The following is a 23945-nucleotide window of genomic DNA, read 5'->3' on the forward strand; positions in this document are numbered from 1 at the left end:
AAAAAGCATTGACAAACTGGGTTATGTACAGTATATCCGGACTGAAAAAAACAGTGTCATGAATTAAACATTTAGAGGGTTTGTGTGTGTGTGTGTGCATGTGAGGGATGCACAGCACACAATTGTAATAGTCATTGAGGTTCCTCACAGAACACAGACTTACTATATTTCCGCTCAAATGTTTCGGCAACCTCACATTCATTCTGGAGAATTCTTTTTATGCTCCAGTGACTCCAGCATGTAATTTATTCCCAGACTATACATTTTTGGCAGTCCACAGTGCATGATCATGATCTTCATGCTATCTGCTTGGGTTCACACAAACTCTTCTCCTCTTCTGAAATAGGTACCGTTGGAAGAGTGTGTGTGTCATGTCACCGAGCTCAAAAGACGAATGATAGACACAGAGGAGTAGCAACATAGATTTTATTTACTTTTTGAGCACTGTATTGAGCTGTGCACATATTATCATTTCCGTAGCTTATACCATTTAACATAAGTTGCATTTCAAGTAGAGAATAAACACACTCTAGTATGGTTTTGTTGAGACAGGAATTCTTAGCAGTAACTGAGTGAAACGGCAAAACCAGAGGAACTGATTATCCCAACAGAAATTTAGACCCTTACTCCTTTCAAGTACAATTCTCAACAGCGCCAATTCATTGGCTCGATACATAACTTAGTCGTTAGCTTTTTTTTTTTTCAGCAAGAAAATACATGTCTCTGTCATTGTGACTATACAAATATAAATTTTGAAATGATGACTTAACAGTCACGTTTGGCGGTGGGGTCAAATGCTGCTACCTGAGCCTGTATGTATCAGCATAGCTTCCTGCCTCTTGATCAACTCTACGCCAGTCAGAGAACACAAAGTGGCTTACTGTGGATTTTGCACATGCAATAGCTATGTATTCACATTTTAAAAACAATCAAAGCAACGCATTCTATGGCTGAATGGTTATAAACTGCATCGTGATCTACGATGCACATTATGCTACATTATACAGTATGCTGGAGGATTAATAATGATATGTGTGTACGAGCACATGGAAGTTGTTCTGTACGTGTGAACATTGTAAATTGAAGTTTATCATGACTGGTCAACTCTCACAGCTATAAATGCTTCACTCGTTAACAATTATGTTGAGTAGCAGGCATTCCACAAGGTGCAATCGGACATCTTTTTAAACTTGAAAAGTACTTTAAGAACAAATAATGCTTGAAAATAGTCACATCCGTTCAGTGATACAAAACATGAACAGCCACCCTGTTTTCCTAAATCATAGCTTATATACAAAAGGAAAAAGAGCAGGGAGAAAAGAGTAATAACAAAAAACTGGTGCATCAAGTCTAATCCAGGTGACACTGGAGAGCTTGGGGGGGGGGGGGGGTGATATAGAGTACATGCTGGAGGCAGACAGTGGCAAAGGGAAGTCCTGTAAGTGCACTAAGTAGAGCCTAACACACCTCCCTCCTTCCTGGGCAGCTGCTAAAACAGCTAAAGTTGATTACTTGTGGCTTCACAAAGGTGTCGGGGACGTGGGGGCGTGTGTTTGTGGTCGAGTGAAAGGGGTTTGCAAGGGAGTATTGCGGAAGAAGCCCAGAAGGAGGACGGACGCGGCTCACTCCACCACGCTCGTCAGTCGACACACACCTCCTTCGATGGCCAAGCACTGTCCAGGAACCGTCCCAGGTGGTAATCTGGATATGTGTGTCTGCAGGTAACAAAGGGAGACACACACACACACACACAATGACAACATCATCTAGGAGAGATATACCCACAGAGGCAGCGCTACATGAGGGAAAGGAAAGGCTAACAGGGCGTTGCCCTCTGGAATTCCTGTAAAATGTCTGATGATGAGTTATAGGTGATGGTTAACTTTGCTTGCGGGCATTAATACTGAAAATAGCAATATGTAGAAAGGAGCAGCAGCAGTGTACAGTAGAGGTGTTCCGACAGGTACCAAAGAGAAGATGAAATGCGGGACCAGGAAGTCCAGTTTGAGACATCAGACGTATGATGGATTATCAGATGCATTGCACATTTATAACACAAGGATTTTAGAACTCTGAAAAGTTATTCGTGACGACAATAATGACACAAGTATAACATAAATACTATTAAAGATGAGAGTGAAAAATAGTGTGTTCACAAAGCAATACTACTGTTGCATCAGGAGCATGTGCCCCTGAAGTGTGTAGATGCCAAGTGTGTATCTATAGAGAGACAGAGTAAGTGGATAAAGGGAACAGACTGCTAGTGTTTTGTGTTTGAGCAGAGACAGAGAGGAGTTAGAGGAAGAGGAGAGGGGCAAACACAGCTGTGAAGCCAGGAGTGATACTTCAACTGGGGGATCAAAGGTGACTGACTCTCCCTGTGCCAATAATGGCTGTCGTCCTCCTTCCTTCCTCTCTCTCTCTCTCTCTCTCTCTCTCTCCACAGAGGGTAACACTGGCCCCAGCCTTGGGGGGAAGAGTCCATCCACTTATTGACCAGGCCACTGAACCGGCCGCCTGACATCACTCTGCCAGTTGCAGAAGCCTTCATCTCTACAGGACTTCCTTTTGTGTAGGCTTGGACTACGGCCCCTGGCACCCCGAGGGCAACTGTCACTACAATGGGACAGCAGCCAGACAGGGCCATGCACACATGGCAACAATCTCCGCGGCTATTATGCCTCCAGTAGCCCTTTCTGGGTCCGTCCTCTGCCCTTCATCTTCTAAAGATGAGGTTAAAGAAAGGCCCCGTTTAAACTGTTTTGACTGAAGGTCCATAGCTGAGACTTAATCAACTAACGGTGCCGTGTTCTGCGTTTGATGTTTGCATGTCAGAGGGAAGGAGCTTTTGCAATGTTCTTTTAAATTCTAACCACATTGAATACACAGCTGAAAATACACTACCGGGCACAATTAGGGCCCAGCTGCATGACTTCATATATTTTGCAAGAAAACTGTGTCTGACAATGACACCGATGTGCCCTAAACCTCACCCCAACACACAACCCTGCAGCATGTGTTAAGACCTTCATTTTTTTTATATCAAATCTGACAGAACGGACAATTTGACTGTGTAAGCAGGAAGGGTAAAAGGCTTACTAAACCAAACCAGGGAGTCATTACACCACCACAGGGCTAAGAGCATTGCGTGCCTTTCACAGGCTGCGGCGCTAATTCAGAAGTCTAGGTTACAGGGAACCAGTCGAGAGGACAGGAGTGCTTCACGCAACACATCAGGTCGGGTCACCATCAGACATATATAATGCTGTAGCTAACCATTACTATCACTCTCATTTTATATATGGATTATTAGCATGCAGGACATTCACAAGAAGGATACACAACACAGTAAAGTACTTCGATTGAAACCGTGTTGTGCTGGTCCAAAGAGTTATATTACCACTTCAATCACAACCATGATCTCAGTGAGAGAACACCAACTTGGACTGATTTTAGGATTGTCTGTTGGTGGACGTGATGTTTGTCTCTCCTTCACTATGTGCCAAATCATAACCTATTATTTTTGTCAGCGGGGTTGAAAGAGGAGCAAAGAAATGACAGCTGGGCTACGACGAGGACACGCAAACCTACAGTGAGCCTGTTGTCATCGTGATACCCAGTGACTGAAATGACCACATGACAGGACTGCGGCTGGGACAAAATATAAGGCGACAAACACAGCTCCTTTGTATCTGTCGCAGAAAAACAACATTCTTTGGAAATATGAACGTGTTTAGGAGCTCAGGAAGCCACACATTAACACCACAGCGACGGCCTGATGATCAATTTAGCTCTATGACTCTGCCGCTGGTTCTGTGTTGTGGTTTTTCACATTCTTTCCTTTTGAAATACACTAAAGGAATTAAAAAAACAATCATATGCTATTTATTCTCCATGCGAGATGGCTAGTAAAAACAAAACGTACCATAATAAAAGACATTTGTCGTGTAATATACGAAGCAGACAATAACCAGGAGGCCTGAATCGCATGCCATTTGATTTCCTCCGGTGCAATTTGAGTAGCAAAAGCTTTATAGTGGTAATGATGTCCAGGAGGAGGGAACTGAGCTATAGCGGTGCTGCTGTGAATCCTACACGTCTCTTTCATCTCTCCCATCATGACAAACAATGAAACAATAGTCCAACTGTTTTAGAGGTGCCGCCACTGGCCTGTCCATGTAGCTTTGTGTGGCTCTGTTAAAAATGGCTTGATGTTCTGATGTGCTATCACAGGTGAGTGTTTGAATAACACCAGATGCTCCCCCGCTGCAGCGCTTCGGCCTTGTAGATATTTTACAGTGTAATGTCAAAAGGATTAGGATACAGACTCAACTCAACTGTCCCCAAAACAACATGCGAGTGAAAAGTATGAAAAACCTCAGGGGAACTGCCAGCGCCGTGTCTGAAAAATCGGTCTGACATCCAAGACATTTTGGTCTAAACGGCAGAATGATTCACTGTTCTTCTGGGTTTGTGAAACTGTTGTTTGTCAGAAAGAAGACATCAATACAAATCTCTGCATCAAAACGTGAAAGAGAAGTAGACTTACAATCTAAATCCAGTCTGACCTCTGTCCTAAATACTCTACTCTGCTACTGTGTATCCGCCCTTTCATGTGCTTATCACAGAAAAGCAGAGGAAGACGGACTCTAGCTTGTTAGAAACACCCAGAGGGATGCGAATAGGAATGGGAGGAATGTCTGTAACAGCAGCTGAGACTGTGGACGGCTCTGGCTCTATATGCAATCTCTGCAACTCAGTGCACCGATACGTTTTGCAAGTGCTTAAAACAGGATGAATTATTCAGGCAATCTATTAAATGTGCAATGGGAACACTAATACTTATTAAGTTTTCTTCAGCAAGCATTTATGACAACACGACCTTCATTGTTCAACTGTTATGTATGTGCTGCATGTCTTGCTGCAGCTTGGTAAACAGCATTGACCCTAATCTCCACTGCTCCCAATGCTACAATGCAAGATGGCAAGATGACAATTTCAGGAGGGCTGAAGTTAACACTTACGTTTTTCCACACAACGTGCTTCGGACACTCAGTTTTGACGTCCACAGACATAAAAGGGCCACCTCCTGGGCCTCCATGTCATACAGACAACTTTCCAGACTGAGTTCGCAGACAACAGGCATCACGACTGGAGCCGGGTCGCATTAAGGTTCCCATCTCTGGCTTTTTGAACTTCACCAGATTGGAGAGAAAACAGATGCTCTCCTATTGAATCCTCTCAATGGAGGAGGATATTTTGGCAGCGAGCTGGGGGCCAGCTCTGGGCCCAGCTGGGGAGCAACGGGTAAAATCTTGTTTTGCGCCCAGAGTGGAGGCGCGAAGAGAGACGGAACATCCAGTTTCTCTGGTATGCAGCCGATGAGAGCCACGGAGGCACATGGGAGCTTCGTAGAGCAGTGTGAGGTTCGGTGGAGCAGCTGTGTTCTTGGCTGCAACTCTCCAATATCGTGTCTCGAGTTAATAAACTGGCAACCAAATCCTCCTCTATTATCTAGTTCATATCAGCACATTACTTCTGCCTCACCAGTCCCAGGATGTTAACTTCACTCCCTTGCACCTGCAATCTATTCTGATTACCACATACAGTAGATACCGCTGCACTGCTTTACCTTTCACTGTCAATCATAAACCAGAGACACTGATGTTGTTAGTTTGTGTCTACTATATGTCACCAATAACATCACCCTCAGCTAACGCCTGCTCTTCCAGCTATACATACATGATGTAACACTGTACACAAAACAAAAACGAACAAACAGAAAGACACGTTTGGCGATGGAAAGCGCCCCTGAACAGCACACAGTTCACTGTGTTCCGCTCACCTCCTGACGTTGGCACAGGCGTGAAAGGGGAGCTCGCATGCTCACATTCCACCACAAAGACCGATACACAGAGGACATCTGACAAATATGCAGATTGATACTGATATCCCCGGTGGTGCATGACTTTCAGTAAACTTTATGGTACTTTAGGACCAGGTAGGGCCAGAGAGGGGGAGTGACAAGAGAGATAGACCAAGAGACAGAGAGAAGGACTGGGGGGGGGGGGAGCGGGAGGCGGCACGGAGGGCAAACACTTTGAAATCTGAACCAGGCTTGAACAACAGTGCCCTCTCTTTATACAGAGTGACAGAGATGCATTAGCCAAACAAATCCGAGTCTGAGCTGAGACTCCAGTTAGAGCTAGGAGACCACAGCATTAAGGCCTTGTTGCTTAAAAAGCCACACCGACTGATTCAAGTCACACAATTTATGTGCTTTACTTAAGACTTTTGCTAAGACTTTTTTTTTTTAGAAAGCTATGGTCCTGGAGGAGGATCACAGAGCCGACCTCAAACATTCCCGATGTTGTCATTGATTTTCCACAAAGTCACCAGCAGACTACATACCAAACAAGACGCAGGTGGTGCAGGGGGCAAATAATCCTGCCTACAAGCACAGAGGTTTGAAACTCACTGCAATACATTTTAGTTGTCAAGCTAAACGGGAAGCTCACCTTTGCTTTGCTATCTTGGGTCGACATGTAGCCAACACACATGCTCTCTGTGGTGTGACTCCATAGGAACTCCACTGTGAGAAACACAAAGACAAAAAAGGTTAATTATAGACTGAACAGGAGAAAAAACATTAACATAACTATACATGTATGTAACTGTAATAATGTAAATAAAAAGAGCATGGAGACAGAGCGAGGGTGTGGGGAGAAAACAGACTGTTAATATGCTAAATTTGAATTTCACAAATGAAACCTTTCCATCTGCCAGAGGAAAAAAAAGTTTGGAGATGACTCAGCCTGCCAAACTGCGGTACACTCTGAGCATGCCCATTATCATGAAACTTTATGACTTGCAGTTGTGACATAACTGTAGAGGAAGGTAGGACTTGTGAGCCGGAGAGAAGAAATCACAGCACCCAAAGGATGTGGTCGACGTACTGTTTATTCTTGTAAATCAACACAGAGCCCTTTGCAGTCCACAGTAATCTGAGGTAGTCCACACTCTGCACAAGGGCTACGGTCCATGAACAGCATCAAACAGGGCCTGAGTAAGTGGCACTTTGGAGCTTTTTATTATTCACGCTGACATTACGTATGGTATAAATAGCGTGTCACTAATCATTTGCCATCATGTTTAATTAGACATCAAGATGTCATCCCCTGCTACGTAGGAGGAACATCTGCTCTACTTTGTCTGTGAACATGAACCCATTGGTCCATTGGTTTCTTTGGAGCTGATGGTCCGATATCCATCATTTGGAAATTAAAAAAGAAAAAGGGCAAAAGGCAACATTAAAACCCAGTAGTAAATCATACTGCCTTAACTTTGGACAGACCTCTCATTAAGTCAAATTAAATGATGGCAGCTTTGCGAAAGAACGATCCTTCTCAGAAGCTCCAGGTAGAGAAACCAGATCCGCCAATTCAATCAGTCAAACTGGGCAGCATTCAGAAGGCCTCCACTTGAAGAAGATTAGCTGTTGATTCCATAGTGGGAGGTCTCTGTTTGAATCGGAGATGAAGGGTGTGAAACCAGAGCCTGATTGTGCGGGTAAAAACACAGACCACCCGCCAGGAAAGCCACAGTTCCTCCTCCTCCCCCTCCTCCCATCCATCGCTTGATGGATTTTTAAATATTAACAGCCAAATCGCTGCCTGCCATAAACTGCGGAGGTTTGAGTGTGATCGTATTTGAAATGATTCATGTCTTACCCAGTATACCCTGAATATTTTGAGCTGGCGGAGCTTCCACACAACTGCAGCAGCGCAAGACAATTACTCCACCCAAAACACGGTCCTCGCTGGCAAGAAAGGGTGAGCCTGTGCAAGACAAAGAAAACACCAAGAATGAGAATGAGACACACAAAGTTTTCCTCCCTAACACGTCCAACCAAGGAGAACACGTGACGAAAGCTAGACAAAACACAGCCCGTTTAATCAAATTAAGGTGATCTAGGAGAACCAAACAATAAAATCCTTCCATTCACGTTGTTTGCCTTTCGGGCCAAGTTAAACAACTGAAAGCCTTTATTTGAGTGTATTTATGGTATTTAGCAGTTAAACAAAACTATTTCACTCTATTTGTGTGGGGCAGGTTTTAGCACATAATAGGTTAATGACAGGTACTGTACCACAATACATTTTAAGTTTAAAGAAAAATAAATTCTTTCTAAATGTAAAGAAAAACACACAGCTACATAACTCTCAAAGGCCTTTGAGCTTACTTAAAAAAAAAAATCACGTGTGTGGAATGAGAAACTCTCTTGCTTACTGGCAAACTTGAATGAGGTGCTGTGTATACATAACAAAACTTGGATTGGCTGATAAGTGAGGGGCAATAAAAGTTTGGTAAAGAACAAACTAAAAACAGCCACAGCATGTCTTGAAATGTCTCAACACAGCAACAAGAAAAAAAAGAAAAAAACAGGGCAAATATTTCTGTGTCTGCACGCCGTTGTTTCTTTGTTGCATTTCACACGGATTTTGGCTCCACGTCGTAATGTTCCCTTTACTCTATAAAGCACGTTTGATTGGAGCTTGGACGGCATTCACACAAAACCCCGCTATTCATTGTACATTTCTAAAAAGGCTCTTAAATTAATTCTGTTACACATTCCCTAAAACTCTGACATCTCTGCATGTTGTTAACATGAGAGCAGTTCAATTATTGCCTCAACGATCACTGCTATTTTAACCATAACAAAAGAAAAATGTGTGTAATTTGTGTCAGTGTGTGAATACAATGAGAGTTACTGTATTACATAAAAACAGATCTAAAAAATACTGATGGTGTTGTCATTAAAGATATTCTATTTAGGGAACCTGACTAATGCATCATGGAAGTTGAGTAAAGAGGCCTCCACATCACAGACACTGTCATCATTGCCCTTGCTAAGGCAGGATTTATGGAGCTTTGTTTGACTCAATGTGCGTCTTGAAAGAAAAACGGCAGAAGAATTAACTTCAAACTGGCTTCATCCAGCCCATCCGAATGTGTTGGAGTCACAGATGTCCATGACAAACCCAAACTGAGACGGTCTTTTTTTAAAAGGAGGCTAAAACGAGGCAGAAACCACCACATGTTTCCACATGTCCTTTCTTCCTCTGCTCCGAGCTCTCCCAGTGGTCATTCACAGACGCAGCAAACACAGTTAACAAGACTTTCTCAAATTGACCACTTCTGAGAATATGGCAGAAAATAAATAAATAAAATTCAACAAAACAATTATGTCTTCCAAAATTATCTGTGGCTGTCATCTATGATGCGTGGAAAATATGAAGACCCATTTATCAAAAGCCGTCTCCGAGTCTATTATTCCCAATGTTCCCAGTTGTTAGCTCGTTCTTTATGTTATGCCACATCTGTTTGTGAGCTCAACTCCCTCTGTGCATGATTGTGTTTCTCGCAAACACATTCCCGGGCTAACACATCTGTGCGTTGGGAATGGAGTGGCAGTCAGGCTGCATGTGGGTGACTCACTGATGAACTTGTTTTGCATAGCCTCCAGCAGCGCTTGGTGGGCATCCTCAGACTGCACGGCAGCAGAGCATTCCCGTGCCAGCATGGTGCGAATCAGATGCTCTCCACAGCCTGGCGGAAGACACACAGACACAGCTGAACCTGGATCAGTTACTTGCATTCACTCGTTTCCTTGTTGCCAGCATGCAGGCCTTTTTGAAATCAGAGTTGCACAAGGTCTCCAGCGAGAGCACTTTGAGAGACGTGAAGCGCACGCAGTACACACCACTTAAAATTAAAATTCTGACTTTCAAACATCAGCTGTGTATGGTATTAATCACGTCTTGATATTTCACATCTTGAGGTTAAAGTGCATTTTGAGGAGATCAGTGTGTACAAGCATTTCCTGACTACCAATTGTGCTTTGAGTTGATTATGCTTTGATATTGAGACACGCTCAGAAGATCATGTTTACCCGATATATATATGGTAACAATGTCACATAACAGAAGATGTTGCAGACTTTAAGGATTCACTTTCCTAAACTAAACATTTGAACTGCGATGGCTGCGACACACTACAGTATCAAAAGTCTAATGAATCAGAAAAATGCCAGGAGGCTGTGCTCGAGTTGGCTACACCTGAATCTATCTGATGCTCTTCAGTTATGTGGCATGTGATGGACGATATCCTGTAGAAACATCCAGAGAGAGAGAAACAAAGCACTTTGTGAAGCACTTCAGTAAACCAGGAACCATAAAACACCATGGTCAGCCTGTACAAATGAATCACCTTACCTTTCACCACTTCCAAGGCAAAACATGACAGGTGAGCTTTTTTATATCTCAGATAATACTACTTCCTGCTTATAAAGGCCTAACTTTGAAACCAATACCGTGTGTTGCTCTGGAAAGACAGATATTGAATGCATGCTTATATTATGATCCTACTCAAATGTGAAGTCTGCCTGCACTCGGGGGGGGAAAAAAGACAAGAAATCCAAAAGTGGAAACAAAACACATCTGGCAAAAGCTCCTGTGAAACCCCATAAAAGAGGGAAGAATACAGCCTCGTTGTTTCTGTAAACACAAATGAAAGCCTCGTAAAATATCAGGTAACTACAACAAAACCGAACGCGGGTCGGTAACTGTGGGGAACAGATGCCTGCAGCAATTTGAAGTTACATTTTTAACGAGAGCAGAACGTCAGATTGGCCAGGTACTGTGCCTGTTGTTTACCGTAAAGGGCTCTGTCTCAGGGGAGCTGCATATCATGGCAGCATGAACACGACTGAACTGGAGCCGCAGTGAGATGCCCAGACTGAAGCAGCAACTCAACAGAGGAGGAATGTTAAAAAAAAAAAAAAAGAGAAAGAGGCCAGCGAGTGACAGCCAGCAGCAGCGAGAGCAAACAGTGAAGTGCGTGAGCTGTTCTCTCGCGGGCCACAGCAAAGTGAACGCCGGGCCAAGCAGTCAACGCATATAAAACAAAGACCCACATATGGCGCGTGTTACAAAACAGACTAGAGTGGAAGGGTGGGGGGGTGAGGCGAAGGGGAGAAAGAGTGACATATAGGGTGAGGACCATGCTCCACGAGTCAGGATGAAAATGATTGTTTTTGTGTGTCTTTTGATGGGAATGCCTTTCATGTCAGGAAATTAAAAACAGGTGTTCTACTGGAACACACAGTATGTTCTCCATACCCATAAGGAAAGCTTTTTTTTTTTTTTTTTTTTTTAAAGTCACATCAAAGGCAAAGCCACAATATAGGAAGACAGGATGAGGTGGAAATACACACAGAGAGCAAACATCTACACTTCAGCAGACTATAACCAAGACAGCGTCTCATACTAAGTTGACTGTAATAATACAGTATAGATAGACTATGTATCACCTTTAAGCTGCGTTACATGTAAGTGACAGAACTTTAAACTGTCATCTCGTGTGATCATAGACACAAATGTACAGCACATAGTTAATAGAGTAGATAGAGGAATAGCAACCTTGGGGATGCAGACATATCTATGTTGTTTTGTTTGCCAGAGAATCACCAGACAGAGACATTCGTTTGTTTCAGAGCCTTGGCTCAGTATAAACAGATTTTGGGCTGTTACACTACACTAAAATACTCACTGATTGCTGGTTATAATATATTCAGACAAGCTTTAGCGGTGCAAAATGCTGGCTATCTCTGTGCTCCAAGCTCATATGACTCAAGCTTCAGCCTGTCTGATCAAATCAGCTCGTCCGCACTGAGATGCATTAGGCTACAGATCCACATCAAAAAGGTTTTAATGCTCCCCAGAAGCTATGTCGCGGGCGTCTCCACACATCTTAAAGAAGTGGGCACATACATCCTCTCTACCTCACATTCGAAACCATACCGCTCACAACGAAAGCAATGTTGCTTTCAGCTAAAAGAGGCATGCACTCTCAGGTTTGGGAAACGCTAAAGCACGGTTGTGTACGTTGTGTAAATATGTTCAAGAAGAATGCAACTTGTTTTTGAAATGGCATATTGGTGCTGCAAGGTGAAGGGTGTCTTTGTCCATTTGACTCTCTGGATCAGTTTAATCCTTAAAGGGCCGGTGCTTCAGGGGGTGACTTCCCTACTCCTGTGTGTCAGCAGCAGGAAGGTGGCTGCCATCGTTTCTCTCCATGCAGACTTGTAACGGCTGAAGCAAATCACAAAATTCACAAGGCTCTTACTGCCAACAGTGGCAAGAAAAGCTCCTTTTCATTTGACAGGTTGTCTAGTGAAACCACAAGGAAACACTTTTCTCACTTACCTCTTGGTGCTCTCTAGTTATAGTTCTTCTTTACCTTTTACAGATCGAGTCTTTTTCAGAGGTTTTGAGATATCTTCTGATAAGTCCTCCACTGACATCCCAATATAATGGTGGTGAATGGAATTTCATGTATGGTGCTCTTAGATTTCAATCCAATCACCTGACATCATTCTGTTGTTGCTCTAAGTTGTGTTTCAGTTCCAATTGTTCCGCGCTAAAATTCATTTATATTACTGGACGAATTACTGGCAAACTATTGACAATGTTTAACAGATTGTCAAACCTTTAACCTTGATGACCTAACCAAATAGGAAGATTGCCAGCGTAGGTAGTTATCACAGTCTTCCTCCTCCTGAAGCTGACACAGCAGACAGAAGGAAAGGGAGAAGGACCAGCAGTACATGACGGGTAACTAGAAATTATTAGTGAGGTGACTGCCTAAAAATGAAATAAGAGTGCAGAAGATCTGAGTTGTGTTGCACTAATATATAGTAGATATTTCAATCTTTCTTTAACCAGGTAAGTCAATTGAGAACGAATTCTCATTTATAATGACAACCTGGGAGTATAACAAATTGTGTTTTCAGTTTTAATTAGATTTGAATATAATTAGCAAGTCTCCTCCTATCGGTAGAATTAAAGACAGCATGTATTTAAGTATTGAAAACATACTGCATACGCTTCCCATAAGCCACTTCTCACAAATTTAACTGCAAAGTATAATACCACTCATTTAGACGGGAAAAGTTAAGATCCCAATCTTGATAACTGCACTTGAAGTTTGCAAATGGATCATCTTTCTGCTGCGCTCCCTGCGGTTCTCTCCATCATGTCTACAGCAGGTGTCCCATGTCAAATGTCCTTGCAACTCCGCAGAGCTTTGCAATGCACCTGGCATGCAGCTGAGTAACGGAGAGCGGAGAATGATGACTCAATCAGCTGAGGAAGTGACTGATGAGAGTCACTCAGCAGGAATGGTTGCAGGTCAGCGGAAAGTATTATCAGGACTATTGAAGCTTGACTCAGCGAGCCTAAATAAGAGGCTCACATTAAATAAGGATCTGTTTCCGATTCGTATCATTTCTAAAGCAGACAGCAGGCGAGTGGTAAACGTTCACGGTGCGAGGAAACGTTACACACACATGCAGGCAAACACACACACATATGTACACAACTGCCAAGTAGGCTGTAGAGAGTGAGCTGTGGTTTACCTGAGGTACTCACTGCCGTAGAGTAAGGGTTCATGTTACAAGCGTTTTCTGCCCAGCAGCCACATCCATAATGAGCGGCCTGAGAAAAGAGAGCAAAGGAGGACCTTTTAGTTGCAAAGGGGTTTTGCCGTTGTTTTAACATTTCTGTCTTGGAATTACCAAAAAATATAATGAATTCTCAAATAATAACTTTGAGAAGCATGCTCAGAGCCAAATACAATATTTCAAAACTTACACTCCAGGCAGAGGAAGTTTCCACATCATTAACTACAGTGGAACAACACGCTCACGACTCTGCTGCGCTGAGCTTCAGGTTTTTGAACAGTGACAGTGTTAATAGGGCAAAGCTGTAAATCCCACTGAGTCATTTATTCTGTTCTGTTCCCATTGTTAAGTTGTTTGTTTGTGTCCTGTTAAGCTGCTGTTCATGCAGACTCACAACTTTCGGTAGCCGTCTCAAAGTAAAAGACCTCCAGCACACAAAAGTTGATCTAGAATTTGTTGAGATTGCATGAACATTAAAAATGGGGCACAAGACACGAGGAGGATCGAGGCGAATTCTTCTGCAGTACGTCGCCCCATTTATTTAGACTAAATGCATTAACAGGCTCTATTCATGACATCAAACGGCAGCGAGGCCGGATTAACACAGCAAAGGTAGAAACAAAGAGGGGCGGAGGTGCTTCATTGGTAACAGCTGCTTGCTAAATACTCTTATCTGATGCTTTCAAAAGCTGGATTGATTTGAGTTCATTTCTGGCCACATGGGGGCATAAAAACAAAAACAAAAACACAGCCCTGGCTGATTGACACATTATTAAGTAGTTTGTGGTTAATGCGTTGATATCGCCCGTTTACACATCCAGCCGACACCATCTTTCCATTGGCATGGAGTTTGTGGCCACTTGAGGAGTCTAAAGGGCGATCCGCATAGGAAGCATTTTTGAAGTCCGTCACTCGCGCGTCTCACAGAACAGATTGATGCATTTGATTAAATGGATTGATACGTTTAAACAAAATGCTGACTCCTCCTAAGGAGCCCACTTAAAAGCTATATCTGTCTGGTAAATTTCTGCTGTCAGTCAGCCTGGTGCTGACAGTTTGGCCGGCTGCTGTCCTCTCAGCTCCTCAGAAAGCTGCTGCTGACAGACACGCAGCTGGTTCTGAGGACGGAGATACGTGAATGGAGGTCAGGGTCAGAGCTGACTGGACGTCTGAACGTCATCGAAGTTCTTTTTGGTGAAAATGACGGCATCCTACAGAGAACATGCTAGCTGTAAAAACAAAACAATGAGCTGAAAGTGAATAAAATCCCTGTGGAGCCGCAGAGTCGGGTAATAATTCCTTATGGGTTTGTTAGTCATTTCTGTGGTCATTTCCTTCAGCGTTATCAAAAAGATAACATTGATTAATGCTGTTTTGTTTTTCAGCAGCATACCATAATTTGACACAAACTGCATGTAGGTGCTTCCACATAAATAAAAATGTTGTACACAAAAAAAGACACATTGAAGTAAGGAATTAATTGTACAAGTAAAAGTTGTTTTGTGGGTAAAGACATAGACAGAAGAAAAAAAGAAGATGTTCTCCCTACCTGGCCGACCCTGCCGGGATGTTTCATGGCCAGACCTCCACTGGACACCGCTGCAGCTACATTCCCTTCCAGATCTACCACAATGGCCCCCACTGTGTCCAGACACCCTGAACCATTTTCCTACATCACAGGAAGAAGAAGAGTCACATGAGCAGAAATTTGACATTTTCAAATGACAGTTGTTCTCATTTCAGGCAACAAAAAGGAGGAGAAATCCAAACATTCTCATTCTGGAGCAGATACAACATCTTTGACTAAGGACATTTAGAAAAATATTTTTTTTTAAATTGAATGCATGAATTTATGAATCACTCTTCCTTGTCCTTCATATTTCATTAAAAATGTGCTGTTGTGATTTCAAATCAGCCGTATCCCTTCCGTGATTGCAGTTTGCTTTGGAAGCGACTTGTTTGTGAACCATCATGTCTCAGACTGCATGATGAGTAGAGTCCTACATCTTAAATGTGCAAAATGACATTATGATAAATGACCAAAGCTCCACTCCCACCAGAAACTGAAGATCTTCATTGAACCCTGGACTAAAAAAACAAAAAGGCCTCGGCATGCTCTCGTAAATCAGCCCCGTCGCCGCGCTTTTGAAACTGAAAAGAACCAGAGCCAGCGATTTAGAAATGCTACAAAGACCCTCCTGTCATTCCTTATCAGTGTCCCTAAATTAAAAAACAATCCACAGTAAATAATGACTGTAAAACTTAAGGGCATCTTTGGACTTATATTGAAACGCTTTAGACTTTCCTAAACAAAACTGCAACTATATACCGTCATGAGACAGGTGGCTGTTTTACCCAGAAGAAAGAATGGAAAGAGTTTATTGCTTGGCAAAAAGACAGAGGCATAAAAAAAACACTGTGTATGAAAATTGAAACCAGGCTTGATACGATAATGCTTTTTTGTTGAACCCATAAGTCTCTAATAGCCATTCTTGATACAAAAAAAAAGAGGTTATCTAACTTAATGTATATGTTAAATTAACTAAAGACAGGGTTGATGCCAAATTCCTGTAAAATAACCTAAAAGCATGCATGTGAACTCATGTTCCAGTCGAGAGTATCAGGTATGCTCAAATAAGTGGAAGCTTAACTGCACCAAATGGTCACATATGAATCTTCAACAGGGTTAATCATTTGTGTGTATACATGTAGGAGACAAATGAGAACAGTGGGGCCACTCAACCGTTAAGCTCTCATTAGGCTAACCGGCCATTTGACACAAATATCCTTCATTTTCTCAAACATCAGTTGCCAAAGTCAACAACTTTCCATCTTAGGTTGTTATTCTTTATTTGTGTGGATATGTCATTAATATTAAGGAGTCATGTAGCTGAACTCAATAAACAATAACACTGTTGGAAAACAGGTCCAATGAAGCATATCGATGCTTTGGCCGTTTACACGTTTAACTCCATTTCACACAATTTACACCCCGAACCAAGATCAACTCCATAACCTCTCATAAAGCCATCCTCCTCTGTGCTGCTGCCCCTGCTGGTGACTTCAGAGCAGAATGAGTCTACTTCCAACTCCGCTCATCATCAAGCCACTCTCCAGTCGTGCTGCTCGGGGCACTGAAATCTTGCACCAACTCTTGTCAACACCTTTTATCGTTTCTTGGAAAACTTCTGTGCAATCCGGTAAGGCCGTTTCCTTTAATGACCCAGTGAGAATGTGAGATCATAACTGGCAGAATATCCCTTGATGACTTAGTTGTGGAGAGTCATTTAAAGTCCTTTCTTTTACAAAATACAATATTCTACTTGATGTTTCCTGCCTATATTTTTTTATTCAGCTTGATGCCATATATCATCATGCATAACTGCTGATTTGGAATCTGTGGAGTGGGCTGCAAGCATGATTAAACTGACCTAAGGACCAAACCAATTTCATTACTAATAGCAGCCTATCAATCAAGAGACCAAGTGATGGAGCCACATGTACAGTATATTACGTTTTGAGTGAGGCTTGTGTGATTTTTGGGAAAACTACATGGTCTTTCTTCTGTCCCCTCTTACATTTGAAGGTCTTTAGTCTGAAGTTACTTATTATATATTTATTTAGAATTTCCTTCAGGATTAATACAATTCGATCTTATTTTATCTTAACATTTCATTCACTGTTTATTTAACTGCATCCTGTTTGTTCTGTTCCTTTTCACATGCAGTGACAAGTGTGTTCAGTGCTCTTGCCTTTATACGCTTATTTGAAAACACCTGCTGTTGTGAAAAAATACAATCCTGCCCTTTGTGTTTTTACTGTGTAATGTATAAAGTGAGGTACCTATATTTATTAAAGATTATTAGACTTCATTTCAGTGCCACATACAGACACAGCATCACTTTGCTCCCCACTTGGGGTTATTGCTTTTTACTCCATTGAAATTTACATGGATTTTTTTTTTGTTCTATCCACAAAAGATTTCTGAGCCTTGTCTAATGTCTTAATGTAGCCTAATTAGGGAGCGTTTCAGTTGACAGGCCAAAACATGTGGAGGAAGGCCTGACTTGGCCCAAAGGCTGCTTTTTGCCGACCACTAGTACAGAACATTTTGTTTAGTGCAAATGATGCCTCTGGTCAGATGGTTCGATCTCAGCCCCTTGTAGCACCTGTGGTAGAAGAATAAACAGTGCCTATGTGCAGAATACTACTATAAAATTAGCAGCAAGGGGCGGGCCCATTCTGCCTCAAGTGCTGCCGCTGAGAAAGAATACATTTGAGAACATAATACTCACATTTTCACTTGATTGTCGTCTTTTCTTGGCCGGGTTATGTCCTGTGTCCATTTTTTCTGCCAGCTCCATCTTTCGCTTGTTCCTCTTGTACGCAGATAAACTGAACTCTGTGTGTGACAAAAAAAAAATCTCAATCTAATGCCTCCATATAAATGAATGCACCTCTGCCAAAGGTCGTTTTGAGCACTGTGTTTTGGTTCAGTTCAACACAAAATTAATTTCTTAGGTGGAGCATATTCAGAAATCTGTGCAGCAAAACTCACTGGTGGCCATTTTCTGCGAAGGGCACGGTGGTATTCCATGGCCGACTGCCCAATCGTGTGCTCCTCGCCCGACTAAAAAGCTGACAAAAGAATAGAAATTAACAGGTGGATATAGTCTGGTTAATACCACAGTAATTCATAACCGTTATAATCACCAGGGTGGTATTCTGCCAGCTGATAGCTTCCCTTTCTGTGCTTCAATCAGTAGACGGTTTGCAACTAAGACTGGGTTCTTAATACCTGAAGGAGAAGTCAGAATCACCACAGGGCTAGCAGGTCATTCTATTTATTACAGTGTGAACACATCAAGATACTTTGCAAACACACACAGAAATACTCACATCTGTGTTGACTTTCTGTGTATTGTTAATATTTGTCTTGTTCATTTTCACATGAGATATATTAATTGAGTTTACTGTTTAGTATTGCACATTTTCCTTAATATAGCCATTGTTACGCAAGCACACCTATGAATGCTGGGTGTTTGTTCAGCCTATTTAAACTGTATGTAAAACATGGGTTGGTAGGTATGGATTTTTATATCCAAGCCAAGAAAGTTTTATTCATCATAAATATATTATATGGCTAATTGTTACATGATGTGCACACATGGTAATAAAAGCAAATTGTTGCCTTTTGAACTGAATGTTAAGTGCCAGCTTTCACCCCTGGGCTGCTGTTTGGAATAAATCATAAGTATTAAGCTTTTATTGAAACCCTTCAATGAGGTCTCTCTTGAATATGCGGATGTGTACATATTAATATAATTTCTTGGTTATTTTCCAGGTAAAAAAGTGGGTGGTCCCGTCTGTTTATGAACCTCTAAAAAACTCTGAGATGGTAGAAAGTAAATCAGCAAAACCTATGACAGATAGAGGCTTGACTCATTGCCAATACCTCCAGGTGACTGAACTTCAGCGCCCCAACAACACAGCAATATTACATAAATATCAATGCATGTGTAATAACTCACCACTAATAGCACCTACGGCCCCATAATGCAGCGACTTTCCATCCATGATACTTGCATCACATTCAATTTCCCCCGACAAATTAAGGTTGGAGCCCATGCCCGCGTTTGTAAAAGGAGAGTCCTGAGAACAATTAAAAACATGTTGAGTCTAGAATAACACTTTATTTCTAATGAACCATCCAATCTGGGCTCAAATATAAATTAATTTTACATTATGCATAGGGAGGGGGGGGGGGGGGGGGGGGGGGGTTGTGAAAATCAACCAACCTCAAGTTCAACCAGCGCTGCGGCCACCGCTTCCATTGCAAGTGCCCCGGCTTTGAGTCGGTCCACAGCCTGGAAAAGGCAAAGAGACGCCTTGTTGAAAGTGCAACAGCTTTCCAGTTAAAAAACACATCGCTCATTTAAGCCTTTGTAAAGTAATTTTGTTTTCTAGCCCCTAGATAATAACACTACAGTGCATTTACTGGAAAACCTCCATGTCCTGCTGACTAGCGTAAAACATGCAATAAGGATCCTGGCTTGAATTAAGTTTGTTTTGTGTGTGTACGTGTGAAAAAGGACACAGAACGCATGAAAGCAAAAGAACAAACTGAACAATTTGACCATAATGCAAAGTACTACATCCAGCAGGAAACTGGGCACAGCTCACCGTCTAACACCATTTTTATTGTAAATCAAGGGTGAAGGCAACGCGGCGAAGTTAGTATTTCAGTCGTACAGATGGAAAGAACAATGAATGAAACTAAATACAAAAACATTCCCGACAAGAAACTGCTTCAGAGTGCCAAAAAACAAAGACTTCCACTCCAACAGCAAAATGATGTTAATACAGCCAAATGAAACCTGGAATGACTTCAAACTAGAGCATCAAAGTGCTTGAGCTCTACTGCCAAAACACAGATTGGAGTCCCACTGAAAAAATATGGAATGACAGCTGTTCACAGATGCAGACCTTTATATCACAATATCTTGCTGATCAAAGAAAGTTACTTAATCTATAAACTTTCTGAAGACATTAGATCCAATGATAGTACAAGAACGGAACAAATGTGTGTGCAAAAGCGTAGAAGAGGGAAGCTCACAGTATTTAGCAACTTTTAGTTACTAAATTTGATAGATTCAGAGCAAGGGAATAGTTAACAGTTAGACTGACTTCATTGTATGGATGAAAGCACACTTATTCTATATTCATATCGCATAAAGAAAACTAATATTTCTGGTTAATGCATGGGCTTCAGCAGAAATATTTTGTACTAACATGTATAACATAAATATTTGTCCTATTTACAACTAGAATTACAAGCAAATATAATGCTGAAGCGCCATTCTTTCATTCTCTAAGGAAAGCCCAGAAATGCTGCTTTGATTGATGATCAATGACCATCTCATCTATTGCTCTGCATTCATAAGTATTTAACAGATTCAATACTGTGATGTGTTACATTTTCTAGACTGAAGTAATATATTTACAAACATTCCATGAAGAAGAACATAGATTGTGTGTGCAAACAGCACAAGGGTATGTTGATGCTTTGCCCACAAATGCATACAGTTTAGTCGACTATAGTAATTCCTATAAAACAAACTTACTCGCTGGCAGGCTCTTTTGCACACATGCTTGTATTCCTTGGCCTTAGATTCAGAATGGTATCCTGCTCCTGAAAGCAGATAATAGGAAGAAGAATAAGCATTTGACCTTCATAACGTGTCGCTGGTTGACCTCCTCTAAGAGAAACTACTTTGGGAGACGTAATGTTTCGGTGCATGACGGGTCAACCAATGCCCATAATCATCATGTTTACGTATTATGGAGTGCCAATAAACTCTGAATTCTACTTGTTAATCATGATCTACGCACTTACCTGCATGCACTAAGACAAATCCACCAACACATTTGGGCTTTGGATTCTTGCTTGATTCCTGTTTTAAGGACCAGGAGTTGGCCAGGGGAGAGGAGGGTTGCTGCTCTTCAGCAGGATTCATTAGACTTTCCATAACCCCTGCATAACTTGACAAGCCTATCATGGCCTCTCAGACAGCGGTAAGAAAAATCATTTCTCATGCACCTGCAACAGGGAAAATAAACGCAAACATTACCATTCAGGGATAATACAAGACACAGTGATTATACGTTTTTTGGATGTTGTTACAGATGTGAAGTGCCTCGTGCAAAGCAGCATGGGGGTTCTCAGCTATGTACCACTGGCACACTGGGGGCACTGGACAGGTTTCCACTTGGACCAACACTTCAGTTTAAGCTGATTTCATTGACAATTAATTGTGTGGAATGAATCTGCACATTCTTAATATTTCCACACGTACATCAATCACTAGCTAATCCACTCCAATGGTCTAAACGTGATGGAGAGCAAATAACATTGACTCAAATCTTAATTTACAAACAATTTGTGACTAACATCTACGTTACGTTATCTAAACACGTGCTATTCATAGTGCAGATCCACCAGACTACAAATCAAAGCTTGCACATCTATCACCCATCTCGTTAACCTAAGTGGATGTTATCAACTTTCCAAACAGTTCCTGCTGCTCATGTATCGTTACGCATGTCACTTTAAAGTCGTTATTAAACCAGCATTATTTAGTTCATGCCACGTGTCTGTTTAATCAGTACAGAATGGCACTACATTTTAAAAAAAACTAAGTTATTTCAAATCAAGTCAACCTGACAGTCCTGCGTTTTCGTTAGCTTGTTAGCTAACAGCTTGCTAACACATCAACAAAACAATATCAACTCACGGTTTCCGCTCCTCTCCTACCAGCGACACAACTGCCTGCGAAGCACGACTTTGCCCGACATGTGTTTAAAACACACGATCGGAAGACGGACTCATAACTCTAAGTGGGATAATCTTTGCTGCCACACTTTTAGTCCTCTGTGCTAACCGCAGCTAGTTAGCTACAGCAAAAGTACTTCCTGGTTCAGATACACGTTGCTAAGGAAGTGCGTTGAGTGCAAACATTGACACACGTGAATGAAGCTGCACACGTTAAAACTAGGATTTCGCTCTTCTGTAGGAGACATTCAGCTGACATGCATACACAAAATGTGAATACGTTGTGTGAAAAAAAACATGATGATGAATATAAAACATGAAGCAGAAATCAACATTTGTTAATCAAGTTAATATTAGGATACAACTTGCAACTGAACAAAAACTGACAATCATCATCAATGCATATCCTTAATAATAGGGCATACAAAAAAAACAAAAAGTGTGTTTGCTTGTTAATTGTTTATTACCTAATTGGTGAGATAGAGCTATAATTTTCAGGGCATCTTCTGTGTTCTCCACTGAATTACCATGGGGTGCTCTGTGATTCTCACACGTAAATGAGGCCTAGTAATGGAAATCATTGTCCAGGACATGTTTTGCTTTAATGTTAACGACCTATCCCTCCTGGAATAAAGTCTTGTAGGTATCTTTGGAGTTATATACCCAGGTTTCAAGATTTCTGTGTAAATATCAGTATGTGTTAGTGGTGCTCACTGCATGAAAGAATTCATGAAAATCTTTGATTTTGATTTGTACACCAGCTAGTTTCACCTTTTTATCGCGTATGCACTGACATCACCTGATAAATAGCCAGGAGCGATAAGCATGTAGTTCCAAAGTGGGGACTATTCCAGCATGATAGATAGAGTGGGTTCTGCAAGGTTTATATTAAAGTTTGATTGGAAGAGGGGATATTTGTAAATCCCTCTAACTTCATCATTGTTGAAACATTTGACAACACATAAAACAATACCACCGTGGTCAATATGATTATTTATGTGCAAAATATTTCAGTATCCCTAGCTGACTTGCTGCAAGTCTGTACACTCCCGAAAAACACAGGCATTTTTTAAAAAAGAGCTGTTTATTATGCTCACGATCAAGACGAAAATAATTTATTACAATCTACCTTATTACTCTGGTTGTCAGCGATTATGCTGCATTAGCCTGGTTAGTGAAAATCAAGAGTAATTGAATTAATTGAATTGTGTGTAAATTTAATTGCACAGTTGCCAGTTAAGGTGTAACTGAACAAAAAAAGTATTTTAAAGTTGTGACAGCGATGCCAGCCCCTCAAGTTTACTTAAAACACACCATAGACCTTTTCCACAGCAGATATTTCGTCTGGCAGGAAACGAACAGGTCCAGCTAATTTCCTTAACGACAGCTCAGCTCCATTTAGGGGTCCCGGGAGCCTTTCCAATGTGCCAATATTCATAATGCAAGACTCTGAGACTGACTCACCTAAATGGAATGCAGGTATCATTAATGTTGAAAATGACACTTGGGTTTTTCCACTATGGTGTGTCAAAATGTCTGCAAACTATTGGCTATTGACAGAAAGGAAACTGGTACGCCATTTTATGGTCTACAATCGATTTTTTCCTGTGTGACTTTAATGGTCAGCAAAAAATGATGATAGTAGAAACAAGCTCTTTGTCTTAGATTCTGATGTGGTGGTACAAAATATAAAAAACTTGGTCGATGCTTTGATTTGGAAACTTGTCTCCCATCAGGACGTCTTGGTGGCCCCAAAGTCTGGTTAGAGTCTGACCATGGAGCTTTATTGCATGGCATCTTTCTCTCTCTCTTTCTTTCTCGCTCGCTTTATCTCTCTCTCTGTCTCTCTCTCTCTGATATAGTCACAAAGTTCTTCTTCTGTCAAATTCTGCTATACATTCTTGGATAAAGTTCAAGCTGTGTGTCAGGTTAGACAGTGACAACCTTTAATCAGAGACCATCATGCGCTGAAGCGATATTTTTAGTACAAGTCTAGGTCCCACAACTGCAAATCAAGTCCACAATAACCACTTTGCTTTTTCTAGAACAGTGGGGAAGTAGGAAAAAGAAAAGGATGCGCTTTTCATGAGA

At 41.6% G+C, this 23945-nt stretch overlaps 1 protein-coding gene across 2 annotated transcripts; it reads right to left on the bottom strand.

The window, feature by feature from the left end:
* Window positions 1-1508: 1508 nt before the first annotated feature.
* tasp1 (taspase, threonine aspartase, 1) lies at window positions 1509-21968 on the bottom strand. Of its 2 annotated transcripts, XM_079168299.1 has the most exons (14): window positions 21817-21968; window positions 20919-21122; window positions 20647-20714; window positions 19321-19389; window positions 19054-19174; window positions 18236-18320; window positions 18081-18160; window positions 17818-17924; window positions 15072-15191; window positions 13478-13556; window positions 9499-9609; window positions 7731-7838; window positions 6519-6592; window positions 1509-1715 (listed from the first exon to the last, which is right to left on the bottom strand). In XM_079168299.1, the coding sequence occupies exons 2-14, from the start codon at window positions 21079-21081 to the stop codon at window positions 1623-1625; spliced, it is 1278 nt and encodes a 425-aa protein (XP_079024425.1). In that variant the 5' UTR covers window positions 21082-21122; window positions 21817-21968; the 3' UTR covers window positions 1509-1622. The 2 variants fall into 2 exon arrangements, with proteins under 2 accessions (XP_079024425.1, XP_079024426.1); XM_079168300.1 differs by lacking the exons at window positions 1509-1715; window positions 6519-6592 and adding an exon at window positions 7397-7520.
* Between the last annotated feature and the right edge of the window lie 1977 nt (window positions 21969-23945).

This window comes from Pholis gunnellus (genome assembly GCF_910591455.1).
Source record: "Pholis gunnellus genome assembly, chromosome: 11".
NCBI classification, from domain to species: domain Eukaryota; kingdom Metazoa; phylum Chordata; class Actinopteri; order Perciformes; family Pholidae; genus Pholis; species Pholis gunnellus.

Bases quoted from the DNA above. Each gene is read 5' to 3' on its own strand.
- tasp1 (XM_079168299.1), bottom strand. From the start codon at position 21,081: ATGATAGGCTTGTCAAGTTATGCAGGGGTTATGGAAAGTCTAATGAAT. The intron at 17,925-18,080 runs GTGAGTTTTGCT...TGTCACACACAG, and splicing joins TTCGCAGAAAATGGCCACCA to AGTTCAGTTTATCTGCGTAC. The intron at 6,593-7,730 runs GTAAGACATGAA...TGTTTCTCACAG, and splicing joins AAATATTCAGGGTATACTGG to TGGAGTTCCTATGGAGTCAC.